Here is a 19,455-nt window from a genome sequence, read left to right on the forward strand (position 1 = left end):
TGCACATCCCTTGGGACAGGAGTTATGACTAGAATCTGGGTTCTTGGGTACCCTAGCGGCTCTACTTAGGACAGTGGCCCCAAGACCCCTCATCGAGCCCTTCAACTTCTGTGGGGAGCTGATACAACCTGGGGAAGTACATCTCATCCCAAGGTAGCCAGGGGCTTCTCTGCCTCTGGCTGGACAGAGTAGCAAAGTCCTGGGCGCTAAGGGGCGCAGAGCTTAGGGACAGGATGTACGTGAGCTCTACTCTCCACTGGTCAGGAACTGCTCCAGACCCTCTCTAGAGAATTCCCAGGAAAACAGCTAAGTGTGGATTCTGGAATCAGATGGGCCGCCTTCCTTCATTTCTCCCTTCCTCATTTGTCTCCTCCGAGAGACTCAGGGGCTTTCCTCCTTGGGGAACAATTCTCAGTCCTTGGTTTTGTGCTGAGGGCAGCACCAAGACTTACTCTTCTCTGCCCAGCTCTGGCACGGAGTAAATGCTCAATATTTGTGGAAAGCATTCTGCCCAGAGATTATTGCCACTCTTGGCTGGGGGCAGATGAGGTTGAATTTCCCTCTGCTGAATGTTCACTGGTATTTTTTTTCCTTAAAAGAAATCTGTTTCTAGGAAGTGGGCCTAATAGGGGTTGCACACTTCAAAGCCTGGTGGCTACTAGCACCAAAAGCATCCATCTTCCCACCAGTCCCAACTCTCTCCTTTTCCACTCAGTTGAGATGGAGGAGACAGGACCTGGTAAAATGTGTCCAAGCATTTCCCCTTCGGTCCACAGGCTGTAGATGGTGGCCAAGCACAGGACTGGGTGAGGAGCAGGAAGGCAATGGGGGTCTTCAGGATCAGATTTTTCAAACAAGAAGAGACTCTGATTCATCCAGTTCATCCAGGCCAACCTCCTCCTTTTTTTTTTTTTTTTTTAATTTTTTTTTAACGTTTATTTATTTATTTTTTTTGAGACAGAGAGAGACAGAGCATGAATGGGGGAGGGTCAGAGAGAGGGAGGCACAGAATCTGAAACAGGCTCCAGGCTGAGCTGTCAGCACAGAGCCCGACGCGGGGCTCGAACTCATGGACTGCAAAATCATGACCTGAGCCGAAGTCGGCCGCTTAACTGACTGAGCCACCCAGGCGCCCCCTCCTTTTTTTAAGGCCCAGTGATGGTGCCCAAAATTACACAGCAAATTATGACAGCCCACAGCCCTTCGCTTCACCTCTGCACTACTTTCCTTGACCATAAGGGGGCACTCATGGCAGGGTCCTGGAAAAAACTGAACATCCCCAAGGATGCTTACTCACGCCAGCTGGGCAGGAAAAGAAGGAAGGCTGAAGTCAGGTCACGAAAATAAAATTTATTTTCCCGATAAGGCTTTCTTGTTGGAGCCTGGTTGAGCCTGAATCAACAAACAAGGACTTGGGTCAGAGCGGACCCCTGCTGAGCAGCGAGAACTGAAGGGGGAGGGGCAGGACTTACGCCTGTTTTCCGGTTTCGTTAGTTCACCAGGTTTATAACCTGCGGCAGGAACATTTTTGTGTGTAATTCAAACAAACTCTTTTTCCATTGCCTCAGTTGGTATCCTGCTGGGACAAGTTTGGGCTGATGACAGCTAGCCCCCAAGTGATGACCACGGTACCAGCAAAAAGAGTATGCATGTGGGGAGCACTGACCTCCATGTCACAGGCACAGGCCAACAGGGAGCAGGGTGGACACCTGTGACACAGTAAAGAGAGCAGGACAGGAGGGAGGAGTAAAAGGGCTTCTGTTGCAAAAGCAGCCCTGTCTTCACAGAGGTCCTTGGGCTCTGCCTAGCAATCCTTCCCCACCCTGCTCAGTCAAATGTCAGGTTTCCATCTACCCCAGCACTAATGTTCATGGCTAAGATTGGGGGGCAGGGGGAGGGGAGGGCAAGGGAGGGAGGGAGACCCTAGAGCAGGCCCTGCTCAGTGTGCAGGGACTCCTCACACTGATTCTAGGACTCAAGCCAAGGAAGGGCTCCCCTCCAGTTCTTGGCTCGGACGCCAGGATGGCTCTTCTACCCAACATTTCATCTGTCCGTAGCCTGCGTCCAGGCCAACCCCTCAGCCTGGCCCTCCACCATCACCGGCCATAACTCATTCTCACACGAGGTTCTTCTTCCCAAGGTTCCAGTAAGCATGAGGCCCAGCAACCTGTGCTGTGGGCAGCCCTAAGGCAAAGGCTGGGGCACTTGAGAAGAAATGGGGCAGGAGGGCCTCAGAGGTGGGGTGGGGTCTTTGGAACTGTCTGGAGGCCGGAGAAGGACAAAGAGATCACATCAGAGACATTGAGCTAGACTGGAGGGTCTAGTGCGCTGAGTTGCAACAGCAATACTGGGCAGCCAGCTGAGCCGAGGAGGGTTTAGACTCACTCCGGTACCCAAGGGGAAAAGTCAGGAGGACCCGCTCCTGGATTCTGCTGGTTGGAAGGAACCCTGAGTCTTTGGAGGCCAGCCTCCAAGGTCCCAGCTCCTGGCTGAGTCCCAACGTACAGAGCCTGGATGGCTTTTGGTTCAGGCTTCCTGGTGAGCCCTTCACCCCAGCCTCTGGCAGCTGGACATCACATCCCTAGGCTGAGGCAGTGGTCACTCACCGACCTCAGGGCTCAGCCACCGGTCACACACAAGACCCTGGGGTTCAGCCGCTGGTCACACACACGATCCCAGGGCTCAGACGCTGGTCACATATGTGATCTCGGTGTACAGCTGCTTCTCGGAACCACGTGGGTCCTCCACTGTGAGGCCTCGCTCTGAGGCAACTTCTGTGACGGCTCCTTCGGCCTCGGCCGGCCTGCCTTGCCTCTCCTTCTTCTGCAGGACACAGAAGCTGCCACCCATGAAGAGGGCAGCTGATATGAGGAAGAAGCTTGACATGTAGAAAACGTAGCTAAAGTTGTTGGTGGTGTCGAGGAGGAGCCCTGGGGGACAGAGAGCAAATTAGGCCACCGTCCCAGGGATGCCAGGCCTCCTTCCCACTAACTCGTGTGCTCTCAGAGAGCAGGGATTTGATTTTTGGCTCTGCCGTATCCCCAGTATCAGCTATTGTGGCTGGCATCTAGAAGGCACTCAATAGAGATCTGTTGAGTGAAACGAGAGGAAACAGGAAACCTGCTCTCCCAGGGGCAGGAAGAACCTCTGGGCCAGAAAAGCACCTAAGGGCCTGTCTCCCTTACCCTTGGTAGCAGGAAGCCAGCAGTCTGGGATATCTGCCCAGCCACGCCTGGGCCCTCCTGTACTTCCTCCTGGGTAAGCTGTCTCCACTTGTTGGCTTGTAGAACTCCCTCGGAAACTGGGACTTCAGTGCCACACTTGGGAAGAGTCCCCATCATCACTGCACTACGGTACTAACCCCTGCCATGTACTGACTGTCCCCCAGCAGCAAGGGCTTCACATACCTTCGCTGTCACTTTGAATGTCACACTCTCAGCTGCCTGGCAAGTCTGCTCATGGGGGTCTCTGCTCCCACATCGGTTTGTTTCCCTCCCGGCACAAATCACTGTGCTGAGCAAATCATGTCTCTCTGCTTTAATTCCGGACTCTCCCACCAGAAAGTCAGCCCTGAGAGGTGGGGACTAGGCCTCCGTATTCAGCCATGCCCACCAATGCCTGGCACAGGCTGATCGGTGGCGAGGGCAGGTGTTCTTGTCTGCATTCTGTAGATGACACTGTGGCTCAGAGAAGGAAAATGACGTGCCTGGGTCTCACAGGCAGGAAGTGGGAGAGCCAGGATGTTAATAACAGGAAACATGTGCGTGCGTGGCACTTATTACGTGCCAGGCTTTCTGGTAAGCTCTTTGCTATGTAACGGTGATCCTCACAAGCCTACAAGGTAGATTCTCTTATCGCCCCCACTTTACTGATAAGAAGACAGAGGCACAGAGAAGAAGGGGAAGGGCTCCAGTACAGCTGGTACGAAAATCCTTATTTTTAACTATTTACACCCTGGGTGCCAGCTGGGGAACAGTCTGCGGCCAGGCCCCTAAGGTGTTTGGGAAAAATCGGATTCCAGGTTCCTAGCCCTGGAGATGCTGGATGGCACCCGAATCTGTCCAGACTGTTCCTCTCCTCCCTGTCTCCATATCCCGCCACCCAGGTCCCGCCCACGTACGCCTGGCCGCCCGCCCTCCCTCCCTCCCTCCCGGGGCCTCACCAGCCAGTGGCGGGGAGGTAAGGATGGAGATGCTCTCCAGGATGGTGAAGAGGCCCAGGGCGCTGGAGAACCGATCCATGGGCACAATGTCCATGAGCACCTGGAAGAGGAGGGCACCAATGCCACTCATGGACACGCTGTACACCAAGCAGTAGACCACCAACACCCGGAAGTCCGCCGACGCTGCACACACCAGGTTGGTGAGGCCATTGAGCAGGGCTGCCAGGCTGAACAGGTACTTCCGGTGGCCAGCAAAGTCCCGCCGGCCTGCCAGCAGCCCAGCCACGGGCCGTAGGAAGATGTTGCTGAAGCCGATGATGGAGATGAGCAGGGCCGCCTTGTGCTCGTCCACCCCATGCCGCGTGGCGTATGGCACCAGGAAGACGTGAGGCAGCGGGAAGCCCAGGATCATCCACATAACGCCCAGCGTGAACACTCGGTAGCCCGCGTTGTGCCGCAGGATGTCGAAGGCCAGGTGGCGCTGGATGGCCGCACCGCACGCTGCCAGGCAGCCAGGTGCAGATGTCTTGGAAGGTGGAGGGGGGCCTTCTTTGGTCTCAGGGGCCGTGCTGGTGGCCACAGGCCTCAGGATGGCCCCGCAGACGCAGCAGTGGAGAAGGACCCCACCGAAGATGAGGAAAGTGCCTCTCCAGCCCAGGTTCTCCAGGAGGTAGCGGGAGAGCAGTGGCCAGAGAGTGATGCCCAGGGAGACGCCCACTGAAGCCAGTGCGTTGGCCAGTGCCCGGTGGCGGGAGAAGTAGAAGCCCAGCACCGTGATGCTCGACTGGAAGCTGAAGCACATGCCCAGGCCTGCAGGGGAGAGAGACCAGCTCAAGGGGCATTGGGGGGGCCTCCCACCAGCATTCAGAGCGGGGTCATGGGGTCGTGTCCCATGTCTGGCCTCCTTCCGCTCTAGCCCAGACCCATGTCCAGGTCCCCAGGGATGGATTTAAGATGGAAGCAGCCTGCCTCACCACCTCCTTAGAAGCGTCCCACCCCTGCCCTCAGATCTGCCTTCCCAGGACTGCCGGGGTCACACCTGTTCCCCTTGGCACAGCACCAGAGTGATCTTTAAAGACCTAAATTGAGGGGCACCCGGTGGCTCAGTCGGTTGAGCGTCCGACTTCGGCTCAGGCCATGATCTCATAGTTCATGAGTTCAAGCCCTGCATCAGGCTCTGTGCTGATAGCTCAGAGCCTGGAGCCTGGTTCAGATTCTGTCTCCCTCTCTGCCCCTCACCCACTCATGCTCTGTCTCTCTCTCAAAAAAGAGTAAATAAACATTAAAAAAAAAAAAAAAAAAACTAAATTGGGGTAAGTTCCTTCCCCGCTTAGCCTTCCAAAGACTTCCCATCACATCTAGAAAAAAAAAAATGCCACAGAATTTACTATGCCCTGGAAGGCTCTGCACAAGTCTGGCCCTGATCATCTCAGGCCATTGTCCCTGTCACTCACCATGATTGAGCGACATCAGCTTCTTTCTCTTCCTCTGGACACCAAGCTGCCCCTCGCCGCTGGACATTTGCCGGTGCCGTTCCCACTGCCTAGAGTACGCTTCCCTTAGACCTCCCTCTCCTGGCTCGGTTCAGATGCCACCCGCGACCCAATCCACATCTGCCCTGCACAGCTGAACATGTTAGAGGGAAAGCTCACAACTACACCATGACCACGGCCCTCGGGCCACCTGCGATGCCCTTCTGGAAGATCACCAGTCCTTCTCCATGCATCCCCACCCGTTCCCCATCCTCACTCCCAACTGACCACCTGCCTCCCACTTGTGACACTGGACGGTCCAGACTGCCAGCTGAGACCAATCCTCCACTTACGCCTGCATCTTGTTGTATCCCTCCAGCAATTTCCCTCTCCTGCACCAACTGTTTTCTCCTCTTTGCCAGATCATTCTCCTTTATCGTTATTTCTCCCATTAAAACCAAACCGAAACAGAAACCCTGCCATCACTCCCTTCTCAGTACCTGCTCCTGGTGGCCCTGAGGGTCCCCAGCCCTCCCTTTGGAAGCTGGTGAGTATCATGAGCCTAGAGTAAATCATAGGCCATTCTATCCTGCAGTATAGGTGAGACAGGAGTCAGAGGCTTGGAGAGCCACGGGCAAGGGTAAGAGAAGAGAATTTGAGAAGGATTGAGGAGGAAGTGAGACATCAGAGGGCAAAGCAACTCACTTATGGCCTGCGAGCAGTTAGCACTGACCCTCCTCACTGTGACCATCATGATGAGTTTTGCCTTATGCCTTGAATCCTGATGTTTTCCCTCAAGTCCATAAGAAGACACACCTGCTTCCTAAACTTACATGTTCACGATGTACCTTGATTGTAAACCTTTTGGTGTTACCTGTTTCTTGTGGGGCTCCTGTTATCAGCTTTTTTTTTTTAATGTTTATTTTTGGTTTTTTTTTTTTAATTTTTAACGTTTATTTATTTTTGAGAAAGAGAGACAGAGCACAAGCGAAGGAGGGGCAAAGAGAGAGAGGGAGACACAGAATCCAAAGCAGGCTCTGAGCTGTCAGCACAGAGCCTGGCACGGGGCTTGAACCCACAAACTGTGAGATCATGACCTGAGCTGAAGTTGATGCTTAACCGACTGAGCCACCCAGGCACCCCTATTCTTGAAAGAGAGAGCGAGCAGGTAAGGGGCAGAGAGAGGGAGACAGAATATCCAAAGTGGGCTCCATGCTGACAGCAGAGAGACCAATGTGGGGCTCAAACTCACAAACAGAACTCGACCTGAGCTGAAGTCGGACACTTAACCAACTGAGCCAGCCAGGTGCCCCAACCAGCTTCTAATTGAATGTGGGTTTTGCTTTTGTTTTAAGTAGGCTCCATGCCCAACATGGGGCTTGAACTCACGACTCTGAGATCAAGAGTCACATGCTCTACCGACAGCCAGCCAGGCACACTTTTAATGTTATATTTTGACCCAGTCAGTAAGATTCTGTCAGCAGGGGAGTTTTACTCTATTGCATGGAACGATACTCATTATATATTGTGAAGTTAATAAAGCAGTTTAAAAAAGCAAAAAATGGGGGGTGGGGCGCCTGGGTGGCTCAGTCGGTTAAGCGTCCAACTCTTGCTTTCGGCTCAGGTCATGATCTCACTGTTCGTGAGATTGAACCCAGCATCTGGCACTGCACTGATGGCTTAAAGCCTGCTTGGGATTGTCTCTCCCTCTCTCTCTGCCCCTCCCCCACTTGTGCAAACATGTGCTTTCTATCCTTTCTCTCAAAATAAATAAACTTAAAAAAAAAAAAACCAAACATAGGGCACCTGGATGGCTCAATCTGTTGAGCATCCAATTCTTTTTTTTTTTTTTAATGTTTATTTTTGAGACACAGAGAGAGATAGAGTGCAAGTGAGGGAGGGGCAGAGAGAGAGGGAGACACAGAATTGGAAGCAGGCTCCAGGCTCTGAGCTGTCAGCACACAGCCCCACGTGGGGCTTGAACTCATGGACTGCGAGATCATGACCTGAGCTGAAGTTTGATGCTTAACTAACTGAGCCACCCAGGAGCCCCTTTGAGCATCCAATTTTTTTTTTATTTTTAAAATTTTTGTTAATGTTTATTTGTTTTTGAGAGAGAGAGACAGAGTGTGAGTGGGGGAGGGGCAGAGAGAGAGAGGCAGACACAGAATCCAAAGCAGGCTCCAGGCTCCAAGCTGTGAACACGGAGCCCGACGCGGGACTCGAACCCACAAACTGTGAGATCATGACCTGAGCCGAAGTCGGACGCTTAACCGACTCAGCCACCCAGGCACCCCGAGCATCCAATTCTTGATTTCAGCTCAGATTAGGATTCCAGGGTCGTGGAATCGAGCCCTGCATCGGGCTCTGTGATGAGTGTGGAGCCTACTTAAGATTCTGTCTCTTCCTCTGTGTGTGAGTGCGTCTCTCTCTCCCTCTCTCTCTCTCAAACAAACGAACAAACAACACAATCTAAAAAAGGCGGGGAGGAAAGGGCGCCCGGGTGGCTCAGTCCCTTGAGTGTCCAACTCTTGATTTCAGCTCAGGTCATGAGATCCAGCCTGTTCTGGGCTCTGCACTGAGCATGGACCCTGCTTGAGATTCAATCTCTCTCTCTCTCTCTCTCTTCCTCTACCCCTCCCCTATTCATGTGTGCGCACGTTCTCTCTCACTCTCTAGAAAAAAAAAAAAAAAAGGCAAAACAAAGCAAAGCAAAACAAAAAAAAAAACCCCTCTCTTGACCCCAGCCTCTTCTGGATACTGGCCCATTTCTCCATTCCCCTTCACTGTAACTTCCTGGAAATACTGTTTATCTTGGCTGTCTCCAATTCCTGTCTTCCTAGTCTCTTTTGAATCTATTCCAATCAGACTTTCACTCTCACCTCTGCTCCAGAATTGCTCTTATCAACGTCACCAACCTCCATATTGCCAAATCCAAAGATCAAGGCTGGTCCCCTCCATCTGATCCACAGCAGCCTTCACTCCCGCCACGACCCCGTGCACTTTCTTTGCTTGCTTTCATGAGAAATCCTGCTCTCCTGTGTCTCTTCCTGCCTCTGTCACTTCTTCCCACCCAGAATGCTGGGCACTGCAGGGTCCTGGGACTCAGTGTTCAGGCCTCCTCAGCCACCCACCCTTGTTCCCTCAGGGAGAGCAGGATGATACTTCGCCTCAAGACCTGAATGCCAGCCATGTCTTGATCCCTAACTGCCTATTGCAGCTCAGATTGGATGTGTCCACACCTGAGCTTCCCAAGCGCCCACAAACCTGCTCCTCCCCTAGTTTCCCCATTGTAGTTAAAGGCTACTTCATCCTTCTGGTGGTTTGGGGCAAAAACCTTGGTGTCACCCTTCTTGGGTCCTAGAAGCTTGGACCAGGAGTCCACGACCCTGGAATCCTAATCTGAGCTGAAATCAAGAATTGGATGCTCAGGGTGCCTGGGTGGCTGAGTCGGTTAAGCGTCCGACTTCGGCTCAGGTCATGATCTCACAGTCTGTGGGTTCGAGTCCCGCCAATTGCAGAGGTGCCAATTCTTTTCTGCACCTCACCTGCAGTCCTGAACCTGACCACTTATCGTCTCCATCACATTGCCCTGGTTGAAGGTATAGCCACTTCCTGTCTGTACCTGTTCTCCTGCTCCAACCTGGTGCACTGCACCCCACCCCCCCCCACCCCCCCCCCCCACCCCCAGTGCTCAATACAGGAGCCAGAGTGGTGCTCTACAAATGGCAGTTGGATGATGTTACTGAACCCCCCATCCAGCCGCCACCCCACCTTTTGACCCCCTTACTCGTGTGCTTCTACCCTACTGGCCACCTCACTGCCTGCTGGGCGCTTCTGGGCCTTTGCCCTTGCTGTTGGAATGCTCTTTCCCCAAGGGCCTGGTTGCAGATTCCCTCACCTCCCCATTAGTTCTCTGCCCAAATGTCCCCTTCTCTGCAAGGCTTTCCCTCACTGCCCTGTTGAAAGTAGTAACCTCTCCCGCCCTTGCTTTACCTTCTGCATGGGGTGTTCTAGATATTTTACCTCTTCGCTTGTTGAATCTCTGCCCACCCCCATCCTGAGCCAGGACACGATCATATCAGCTGTCCTGTCTTCTCAGGTGCTTGTCATGCTCAGCAACAATCCTTCTTTATTTATCTGTTCGTTGTCCTTCTCCCTCGTGTGACTAGAAGCAGCCCCAGAAGATAAGGCACACTGCCTGCACTTACGTCTGGCACTTTTTTGGAGGCACCCAGAAATTCCTAGAAATGGGAATACAGTCACCTGTGATGAATCCTGCCGTGAGGTAGAGCTGGCTAAGGGTGTGGCAGAAGGAGCTGGCCACCATGCCGAGGCTGGCCAGTGCGCCCCCCAGCATCACCGTCACTCTGCAGCCAAAGCGTCCCACCAGGATGCTGCATAGGGGTCCTGTGAGGAGGAGCAGGGAAGGGCAGGGGTGAGGAGGCAGCCAGCAGGTGGCAGCTGAGTGAGGAGATCTGCAGGGAGGCAGACAGGGGGGTCGGGAGGTGCTTCCAGCAGGAACTAGTGTGGCAGCTTAAAGGGCACAGCCCTGAGGCCTGTAAGCCTAGATTTTGATTGCCACCCTGCCACAGGCTGGCTCTGGGCTGGGGCAAACGCAATCCCGCTCAGTGCCTCAGTTTCCTCCCCTACAGGAGGTCACACTGGATGACATCTGACCAGCTGCGAGGGGAGGTCCCACGAGTGTTCAGGCCCTTGCCTACCTCCCATTCTCAAGAGGACTGGCCACAGTCCTCCCACTATGCTCCATCACGTCCAGGGTGGGCAGCCTGGGACCCTGGAGAAAACTGGGTGGGGTGCCCTCTCCCCCTACCCCCATCACATCCAGCCAACACAAAGTCTTGCACTCAGATGTTTGGCTTCTGGTGGAGAAGGGCCTGTTCTCTTCCACCCCACCCCCATCCTGAGCTGCTTTCTCACGACTCCAGAGCAAGGGCAGAAAGCAGCCAGTCCTGGCTGGCTGCTTCTCCTCACCTGGCAGGGCCTCATTCACCAGGTGCCCTGCCCTCAAGGACACATAATGGAGTTTCTCCAGAGTTACTCTCCCAGAGCGCAGCCAAAGGGACAAGGGAAGTGTGTGTGTGCGCGTGCGCATGTGTGCCTCTGGGGTAGAGGGGGTTGTGAGCCAGTATGAGTATGGGAGTGACAGAGGAAGCGAGTGGCCCATACTCAGAGATAATCAAGCAGAGGCCGCTATAGAGAGGCAAGCCTCTGCAGTGAACATGACTGCTGTCCCACACTTCTGCCATCTTCCCCACCCCAAATTCTGGCCTGACTTTGGAAAAGTCCTGAGTCATGGAGTTCGGGGTAGGGCTGGGACCTGTGCCAGCTGAGGGTGCCGGGAGGCAGGGGGGTTCCTCTGCAGGGGCACTGCTCCCCAAACCCACTCTGCTACCCTGAGCATGCCCTGTACTCTGTGCTTGCTTGTTTTCTTCATCTCTAAGATGGGTGGGGCAGGGAGTGCCTGGGATCAAGGACACATTCAAGTTTAAAATGTCTACAATACCCTGAATGAGTATGGGCTAAAGGTGTATGTATGTGAGACAGCAGGAATCCCAGGCCGACTGAGGGGCTGGTGTGCCTGCCAGGGGGCGGTAAGTCTAAAGCTGGTGGAGAAGTGGGGGTCCCCACTGGGTGCCGGTTTCCCAGTACCTGACGCAGACCCCTCTCTGGAAGCATGGAAGGAACTGCCTGAAGTTCCCACTTCTGCTCCAGCCTTGTAGGTGAAAAGGTCATGCGGTCTGGGCCAGTCCCAGCCTTTCCCAGGGCCCCGAGCCCATGCCCTGGGGCGGCAGGTGCAGGGATCACCTCAGTGAGGGCATCTATCGCAGTCTGACCTCCTGCCCAATTGGAAGGAAGGACCTGGAATAACAAGGAGGCTGCTGGTACCAGGTGGAGTGAGTGGCAGGAGGTTGGTAGGGAGATGGGGTCACCTGAGGCAAGCAAGCACACCCATGGGGAGAGTCCTGAGGACTGGGAGATCTGGCTGCAGTTGACCGGCCCCCACCCTGACACCGGGAGGAGGTCACTGTCTATGGAGTCTCCGTGATAGAGCTCTCAGGAGCCAGGGGCAGGCCCCTGAGCCCAAGTCTATTGTAGAGAGCCTCGCAGGCAGCCCTGGCCTTCCCCCTTCACAAGGTGAGGGGGTCACATTCCTGGAGGAGCCAAACAGGAAATGAGGTGGGGCACTGCCTTCCCGGCCACCTCCCCAGCCCTTCTGCCTCAGGGTGAGAGATGGGGCTCTTGCCCTGCCCCGATCTTGCACCTGGTGTGTACCTCAAGCCCCCTTTCCCATACTGAAGACTCTAATGAGGGCCTCCAAATACTACTTTCCGGGGAGTCATGTGATCTTCCCTATGATCCCATGTAGGAGGTGGGTAGGGTGCTGGGCATTACCTCTATATTGCAGAGGAAGCAACAGGTTCAGAGAGATCACTCAAGTGTCTCTTCCTCAAGTCTGCTGAGTGCCTGACATTCCTACAGTCCGCATTGATCCCCCAGCCACTGAGAGGATTGGCTTTGTATCCCAGGTGCCTCTAGCCCTCTCCCCCTCCCCAGCCCAGCCTAGCTCAGACCTGCCCAGCCCAGACCTACGGGATTCCATCCAGCCAGGGGGGCTGGCCCTGCTGAAATCAGGTGACATCTTAGGAATTCACCCCATGAGACAAAGCCTGTGGTCGCAGAGAGAGGGATCCAGGAGGCCAGGGAGACTGTGGCTTCCTCTCTCACCCCCTGCTCTTTCTCAACCCTCCCTTGGGCCCTCCCCAGGCTGCTCACCCCCAGCGTGGAGCATGGCTGTCAGGATGGAGGGGAACCAGGAGGTCTCACTGTTGCTGGCCTGGAACTCATGCTGCAGTTCAGTGAAGAAGATGCCAGTGCATGTGGGGAAGCCCAGGGTGAGGCCCTGGGTCACCAGGGAGGCCAGCAGCACTACCCAGGCCCAGCAGCCCTCTGCACGCTCCAGGACCTGGGGCATCCTTTGCCACAAATTCTGCTGTCACCGCCTCACTGTCACGGCTGCCACTGCCTGGGCCACCTGTGGAGGGGACAGAATGGAGCTGCCGACCCTCCCTGTGTTCACCTGCCACTTTCCCTGGGTGGCTGAAACCATTCCTTCCTCTTGCCCCAGCACTAGGTATCACCAAGTGTACCGCCCCCTAGGAGGTGGCCAGAGGCAAACACGCTGGCCTTGGCATTTCCTTTCACCCACTTCCCAGAGCCAGCCTGTCAGGAGAGGCGGGTAGGTGAGCCAACAATGCAACAGGGCAGGTGGGTGGAACTCTTCCTAGACTTACATCGTTTGGTGGTCAGCAGGTGGTACTTCCTGGCCCAGTCTTGGGGTCCCCTCCCGCACACAGCAAGCACTCAGTAGTCGCTTGTAGAATGGAACAGACCTCTAGAGCCAGCCTAGTCCCAATGCCCCCGCAGGCACACACAGATGTATTTGCAAACATCCATAAGCAGGCTTCCTGCACACAAACACAGACTTTCACAACGCTGCCGGCTCTACCGTCATTGCTGTTGAGACTGCCTAGGTGGGTGAGCCGGTGCTGTGTGTAGTCAAAGGAGCACACACAGAATAGTCCTCCAAGGGCACCAAACCAGCAGCTTTCGGGAAAAGGCTCAGGTCTCATCCAAAGGCCCTTGGCACTTACTCCTTTCACAGGGAGCCCATGACAGAGTCAAGTTCTACAGTGATGCTGGATAATGACCCACCATCTGCCAGGGCTTCTCTGAGCAAGCCCTCCACCCACCCCCAAACATGCAGATACATACACAGCCACACATGGGCATATGCCAAGATACATGTTCACGGACACACACACACACACACACACACACTGCATAGACAGAAACACACAGAACCACACAGGTACACAGACGTATGTGCAGACACACACCGATACACGCTCACACAGAAAAATCTAGAGACACAGACACACACACAGTCACACATGCAGACATCACATGTACAAATACACACCTACACGGACACATGCAGACAAGCCCAGAGATAAACAAATGCTACACAAATATACAGGCACACCACATGCACATGGGGTCACACACCATGCAGATGAAACCGTACCACCCCCATATCTGGCTCAGTCTTATCTCAGTTTCTCGCCTCCCCCGCACCCCCCCCCCCCCCGACACCGCCCATCCGGGCCGCCCTCCCATCACAGAAGCTGCCGTAACCAGACCTCAAAGCCCCAAGGCCCCCTCCTCAAATGCAGAGTGCTTTTCCAGTCCCCTCTCTCTGGGCTCTCCTCCTGCTTCCTGGTTCCCCGTGGCCTTCAGACCTCACCCGCACTCAGAGCTCTGGGCTCTGGCAGCCTTCACCCCAGTGAAGCCAATGGATCCCCTGAGCTCCGGTTCCCACAGTTCTCTTCCTTTTAGCCCCAGGTCCTGGGAAGATCCATGGAAACTCAGGAAACTATCAGAAATATGCAACCCCATCTTCCCAACATGCCGAGCGCTCCACACCTTCTGCCCCAGGCTCAGGTGCTTTAAAATAGCACCTATGGGAACCGCCCTAAACTGCCTCCTTCACACGCTCCAATCTCTCTCTTCTCTGGACACCAAGTCTGCTCCCTCCCCAGAGGACCCCCAGGAGCCCTGCCAAAGTAAGTGGCCCATTCAGCCCAACCTCAGGGTGAGTGAGAGTGTGCGTGCGTATGCTGTAAGCGCTGGCGTCCTGCCATCCTGGCTCCTGCATGTGATACTGGCCCTAGAGATCCCTCAGCCCCAATCCTCCTGGCCCAGTTCCGGGCTCGGGCAAACCTCAGACACAGTCCCTTCTAGGATTTCTGTATCCACAGCAAATGGAAAGGCCACCAGCGCCACCTGATCCTGTCTGTGCTGGCCCAAATGTCCCCTCCACACCCTCGCCACAGTTTGTACCCCCCCCCCCCCCGCCCCTGCCCAGCCTTCCCGGACCCGCTGCTCTCCCCTCTTCTTCCCAGGACGCCCAGGCTTCCTCCACAACCTTCACCTCCTCCTGCCCTTTCCGTCCCCACTGCTCTACTCCTGTCCCATCTGAGCCCTGGGACCCTGCCGGTTCCCTTCAGAGTAGCACACTGTCACTGACCCCAAGGTGGCAGGGAGGAGGTGGGTGACAGGGGAGACATGTGGGGGAGGGGGTGCTGGAGGCTGGATCTCAGCCCAGCCCCTCCCCATTTCCCAGTTCTGGTCCTTTCTTGTTCCTGCTTGTCCTGCCCCTCTACAGAGAGGTTTCTATAGTACCCTTCTCAGCAGCCACTTCTCTGGGCAGCGCTTTGGGGACTTTGTCCAGGATTCTGACCTTTACTCTGAATCTTTCAATGGGGCTGACTCTTCCCAGTTTCTCCTTCCTCCAGGCCTCCAGGGACAGTCAGAGCCCAGGAAACCCCAAGCACCTTTGCTCTTTCTTTGCCGGCTGGGAGCCCTGCCTCCCAGGTCTGAGGACCCCTGGCCTCCCTCTGGGAGTTCCCTTGTAAACTCTGCCTGCCACAAGGGGGCGTCCTCTTCCATACCCCCAGTGACTCCTAGGTCACAGCTTTTTGGTCCCTTTGGTCCTCCAGCCCCTTCGTCCAATAAACTGGGCCCTCCTCAAGAACTAAGCTGTGGACATTCCAAAATCCTAGCCAGAGGGAATCCTGTTGGTCCTTCAAGATTCAGTCCTGACAGCACTCCTGGGAAGCTCCCCTGGCCCCCACCCCAGGCTGGGCTAGGCCTTCTTCCTCTATTTCTCTCCTTTTTTTTTTTTTTTTTTTTAATGTTTTATTTATTTTTGAGGTGGGGAGGTGCAGAGAGGGAGGGAGACACAGAATCCAAAGCAGGCTCCAGGCTCTTGAGCTGTCAGCAGAGCCCAATGCGGGGCTAGAACCCATGAGCAGTGAGACCATGACCTGAGCCAAAGTTGATGTTTAACTGACTGAGCCACCCAGGTACCCCTGTTTCCCTTTTTTGAAAAAGTGTTTTATTTTGGGGGCACCTGGGTGGCTCAGTCGGTTATGCATCTGACTCTTGGTTTCAGTTCAGGTCACAATCTCCCGGTTAGTGAGTTCGAGCCCTGCATTGGGCCCTGTGCTGATAGCTCAGAGTCTGGAGCTGGTTTCAGATTCTGTGTCTCCCTCTTTCTCTGCCCCTCCCCCACTCACGCTCTGTCTCTCTCTCAAAAATAAACAAAAAAATTTAAATATAAAAAAAGGTTTCATTTTATTCATTTTTTAGAGAGAGCAAGTGAGAGAGGGGGGAGTCAGAGACAGGGAGAGAGAGAATCCAAAGCAGTCTCTGCACTATCAGCACAGAGCCTGATTCAGAGCTCAGACTCACAAACTGTGAGATCAGGACCTGAGCTAAAGTCAGAGGCTTAGCCTACTGAGCCACCCAGGTACCCCTATTTCTCTCCTAAATAGTACTTTTCACACCACATTGGAGTGGATTATTCCCTTGTTTATCGTTGTCGACCCTCCTTCCCCCACCCCGCACGCTATGAGCAGGGACCTCTTCACACACCCCCACCCAGCCTTGGGTGAGCACGAAAGATAATATCAATGTGAGTGACCCACCTGTGTTCCCTGGGAGGCAGGCAAGGCCAGGACCAGGGGTGACCTGGCTTCCTGGCCGACAGGTCCATTCCAGGAGAGTCAAGCAGAGCAGAGCAGAGATGGGGCTGGGTGCTTTGGCTCCAATTCTGTCCCAGCAGGGAAGTGGTCTTTCCTTTGTACTGGGCACCATGAATCATGATCACTGCCTGGCTTGTGGTTGAGGCAAAGAAAGAAATGCGGCTAGAGACACTTCACTCTCACTTCCTGGGACTGGAAGTGAGCAGCTTTTCACAGGAGCTGCCCACCTCAGCCCTCAGGAACCCCAGCCCAGAGTGAGACTACCTTCACGCCCAAGTGGCAGGGAGCTGGGTTTATGGGCAGGGCACAAATTCAAATAGCATTTCTTGTCCTTCACACATTGCACACACACCTTGGTTTGTTTTTAGGGCTTCCCATCTGATGCCAGAGCCCTCCCTAGGCCCTCAGAATCCCCTCTCTGCCCCGCTAAGCTTGCAGGCATGGTCACAGGAGTGAGCCAAAGCTCTCTTGCAGGGTCTTGGTGTGCTGAGTGGAGGGGATGGCTCCTTTCCCACGGTGAGGGTTAAAGGAAGAACCACCAGCCCCAGAGCAGTCCCTGAAGATCCCTCCCTCCCCAGACCCCATATGAGGCAGGGCCCAGGACACAGGGTGGCAGTGGTAGGGCTTCCTCTGGACAGAAGAGCTGCCAGAACCAGCTTGAGGTTGGGACTGACAAGTCTTCAAACCTCTGCACTTGGCAGGGGCTATGGAAGGAACAGGGCATTCCAGATCTCCTAGAACTGGGGCAGGTCACCCTCCTCCTCTCTCTGCCTCCAAAGGTTCCCCCACATTCAGGGGCCGGCTGACCTCAGCCTGGGTGGGGGATGGGATAGGTAGGCCACAGGGACTTCATGAGCTCTTCCCAGCCTGGCCCCGTCCCTGCCGTCCTGGCTCTCGTTTCCATTCTGCTTTCCCACCCTCCCCAGGACGGATCTCCTCTGGGTGGGGCGTCTGGGACGCCCAGGCAGCGCCCGCGTGATTTCAGGCCAGGCCTTGCGCGGTGCCGGTGCCGGTGCCGGTGCCGGTGCCTCCCCCAGCCCCCTAGGCCCTGGAGGATGGGAACGGCTTGGGAGAGACCCCTCAGGCATGGGGGTCCCCAGCCATCCCAGGCTGGGGCAGCTCAGGAATGGGACAAGACTTTCCTGGATCCTCAACCCAGAGCCCGTCACAAGCGGGAAGGGGCCCGGGACGCCCACGGCGAGGCGGGTCTGCGACGGCGCTGACGAGGACCTCGGCGGGAGGGCACCTTTGGGACAGTGCGGGGGAGGGGGGTCCCGGGGGGCCCGCTCACCGGCTCGCGCGGCCCGGCAGAAAAGCGGCTCCACTCCCGCCGCGCCCGGCTTCCTGCGGCCCCGCCAGGCAGGACGCCGACAGGCGGAGAACCGCGCCCTCGAGGGGCGGGCACAGGGCGCCGGTGGGCGGGTCCACCTCCGAGTCCCCGTCCAGTGGGGAAGGAGGCGGGGCCTCGTGGTGGGGGGGGCGTGGCTGGGCGTGACTGGGTCCTGCACCTCCAACCTCAGCCTGGCCCAGTGCTCCGAGTGGCCTGGACCTTCCAGTAGCCGGGCGGGGCTTGAGATGCCGGCTCCGCGACACGATTAGCATATCATTAGCTTGTGATTTGCATAGGTCGCAGACTCTTTTCCACTTGTGGATTTTCCTGCTGCCTCTGCGCGCTAGAGCCTCCAGGAATGGGAGGGAGGGAGAAAGCGTGCCATTAAGGGGCTCCACCTCCCAGCGGGAGTCGGGTGGGAGGCCAGGGTGGAGCGTTCTTCGGCGGCTTTAGCTCCCCAGTGGTCCTTGCGGTGAAAGCCTGGAGCTTGAGGGCCGCACCAGGAGAACGCAGGCAGACACCCGCGGTCGAGCGAAGAGGGCCACCCTCAGACCTTTGGAGGCAGATCAGAGGACGCCCACCACTTCCGCATGCGCTCTTCAGAGCTGCGGGCTCTTTTTCCATCTTCTTCCCCACTAGCCAGCCCTTAATACGTATTATTTAAAGCTTATTCAGTTACTATAAAGTTATGGTAATCAAGACAGTTTGGTGCGGGCGTCAGGATTGACATAGGTCAAATAGAAGAGAATTGAGAATAAGCCCTCATATTTCTGATGAGCTGATTTTCCACAAAGATGCTGAGACAACCCAGTGTGGAAAGAATGGTCTTTTCGGCAAATGGTGCTGGAACAACTGAAAATGCACATGCAAAAAGATGAGCTCGGATTCTCACCACACACCATTTTAAAAGGGGGGGGGGGGAGGTGAGAGCGCCTGGGTGGCTCAGTCGGTTAAGCGTCCAACTTTGGTTCAGCGTCCGACTTTGGCTCAGGTCATGAACTCTCTGTTAGTGAGTTTGAGCCCCGAATCAGGCTCTGTGCGGACAGCTCAGAGTCTGGAGCCTGCTTTGGATTCTGTGTCTTCCTCTCTCTCTGTTCCTCCCCCCACTCACACTCTGTCTCTCTCTCAAAAATATATAAAAAATAAGGGACTCCTGGGTGGGGTGGCTCAGTTGGTTAAAGCCTCGGACTTTGGCTCAGGTCATGATCTCATGGTTGGTGAGTTCCAGCCCAGCATCGGGCTCTGTGCTGACAGCTGGGAGCCTGGAACCTGCTTGGGATTCTGTGTCTCCCTTTCTCTCTGCTCCTCCCTCACTCACAATCTGTCTCTCTTAAAAAAAAAAAAAAAAAAAAAAAAAAAATATATATATATATATATATATATATGTTTATATATGTGTGTATATATATATATATACACACACACACACACACACATACACATATAATTTTTAAAAAAGGATCATCGGGGCGCCTGGGTGACTCAGTGGTTAAGCATCTGCCTCTGACTTAGGTCATGATCTCTCAGTTCTCAAGTTTGAGCCCTCCAGTGGGGCTCTCGGCTGTCAGCCTGGAGCCGGCTTCAGATCCTCGGTCTCCCTCTCTCTGCCTCTCCCCAACTTTCTCTCTTTCTCTCAAAAATAAATAAGTAAATAAATAAACAAACAAACAAACTTAAAAAAATAATTAAACACTTTTGTGTGCCAAAACACTATCAGGAAAGTAAAAAGATACCCCTCAGAATGGGAGAAAATATTTGCAATAATATAGCCGAGAAAGAACTTGTATCTAGAATATGCAAAGAACACCTATAACAACCAAAAGACAAATAACCTCATTAAAAAATGGGTAAAAGGTCTGA

General features: G+C 54.8%; 1 protein-coding gene across 5 annotated transcripts; it reads right to left on the reverse strand.

Moving 5' to 3' along the window:
• Nucleotides 1–1,330: 1,330 nt before the first annotated feature.
• On the reverse strand, nt 1,331–17,624 carry SLC16A5 (solute carrier family 16 member 5). 5 transcript variants are annotated; one of them, XM_019466253.2, is made up of 6 exons: nt 16,209–16,321; nt 12,951–13,124; nt 12,433–12,691; nt 9,901–10,044; nt 4,163–4,972; nt 1,331–2,930 (listed from the first exon to the last, which is right to left on the reverse strand). In XM_019466253.2, the coding sequence occupies exons 3-6, from the start codon at nt 12,629–12,631 to the stop codon at nt 2,683–2,685; spliced, it is 1,401 nt and encodes a 466-aa protein (XP_019321798.2). In that variant the 5' UTR covers nt 12,632–12,691; nt 12,951–13,124; nt 16,209–16,321; the 3' UTR covers nt 1,331–2,682. The 5 variants fall into 5 exon arrangements, with proteins under 5 accessions (XP_019321798.2, XP_019321799.2, XP_019321801.2 ...); XM_019466254.2 differs by lacking the exon at nt 16,209–16,321 and adding an exon at nt 13,964–14,525; XM_019466256.2 differs by lacking the exons at nt 12,433–12,691; nt 12,951–13,124 and adding an exon at nt 17,557–17,624 and having other exon boundaries at nt 16,209–16,393.
• Between the last annotated feature and the right edge of the window lie 1,831 nt (nt 17,625–19,455).

This window comes from Panthera pardus, unplaced genomic scaffold (assembly GCF_024362965.1).
Source record: "Panthera pardus isolate Hobbes unplaced genomic scaffold, ASM2436296v1 HiC_scaffold_3, whole genome shotgun sequence".
NCBI lineage: Eukaryota > Metazoa > Chordata > Mammalia > Carnivora > Felidae > Panthera > Panthera pardus.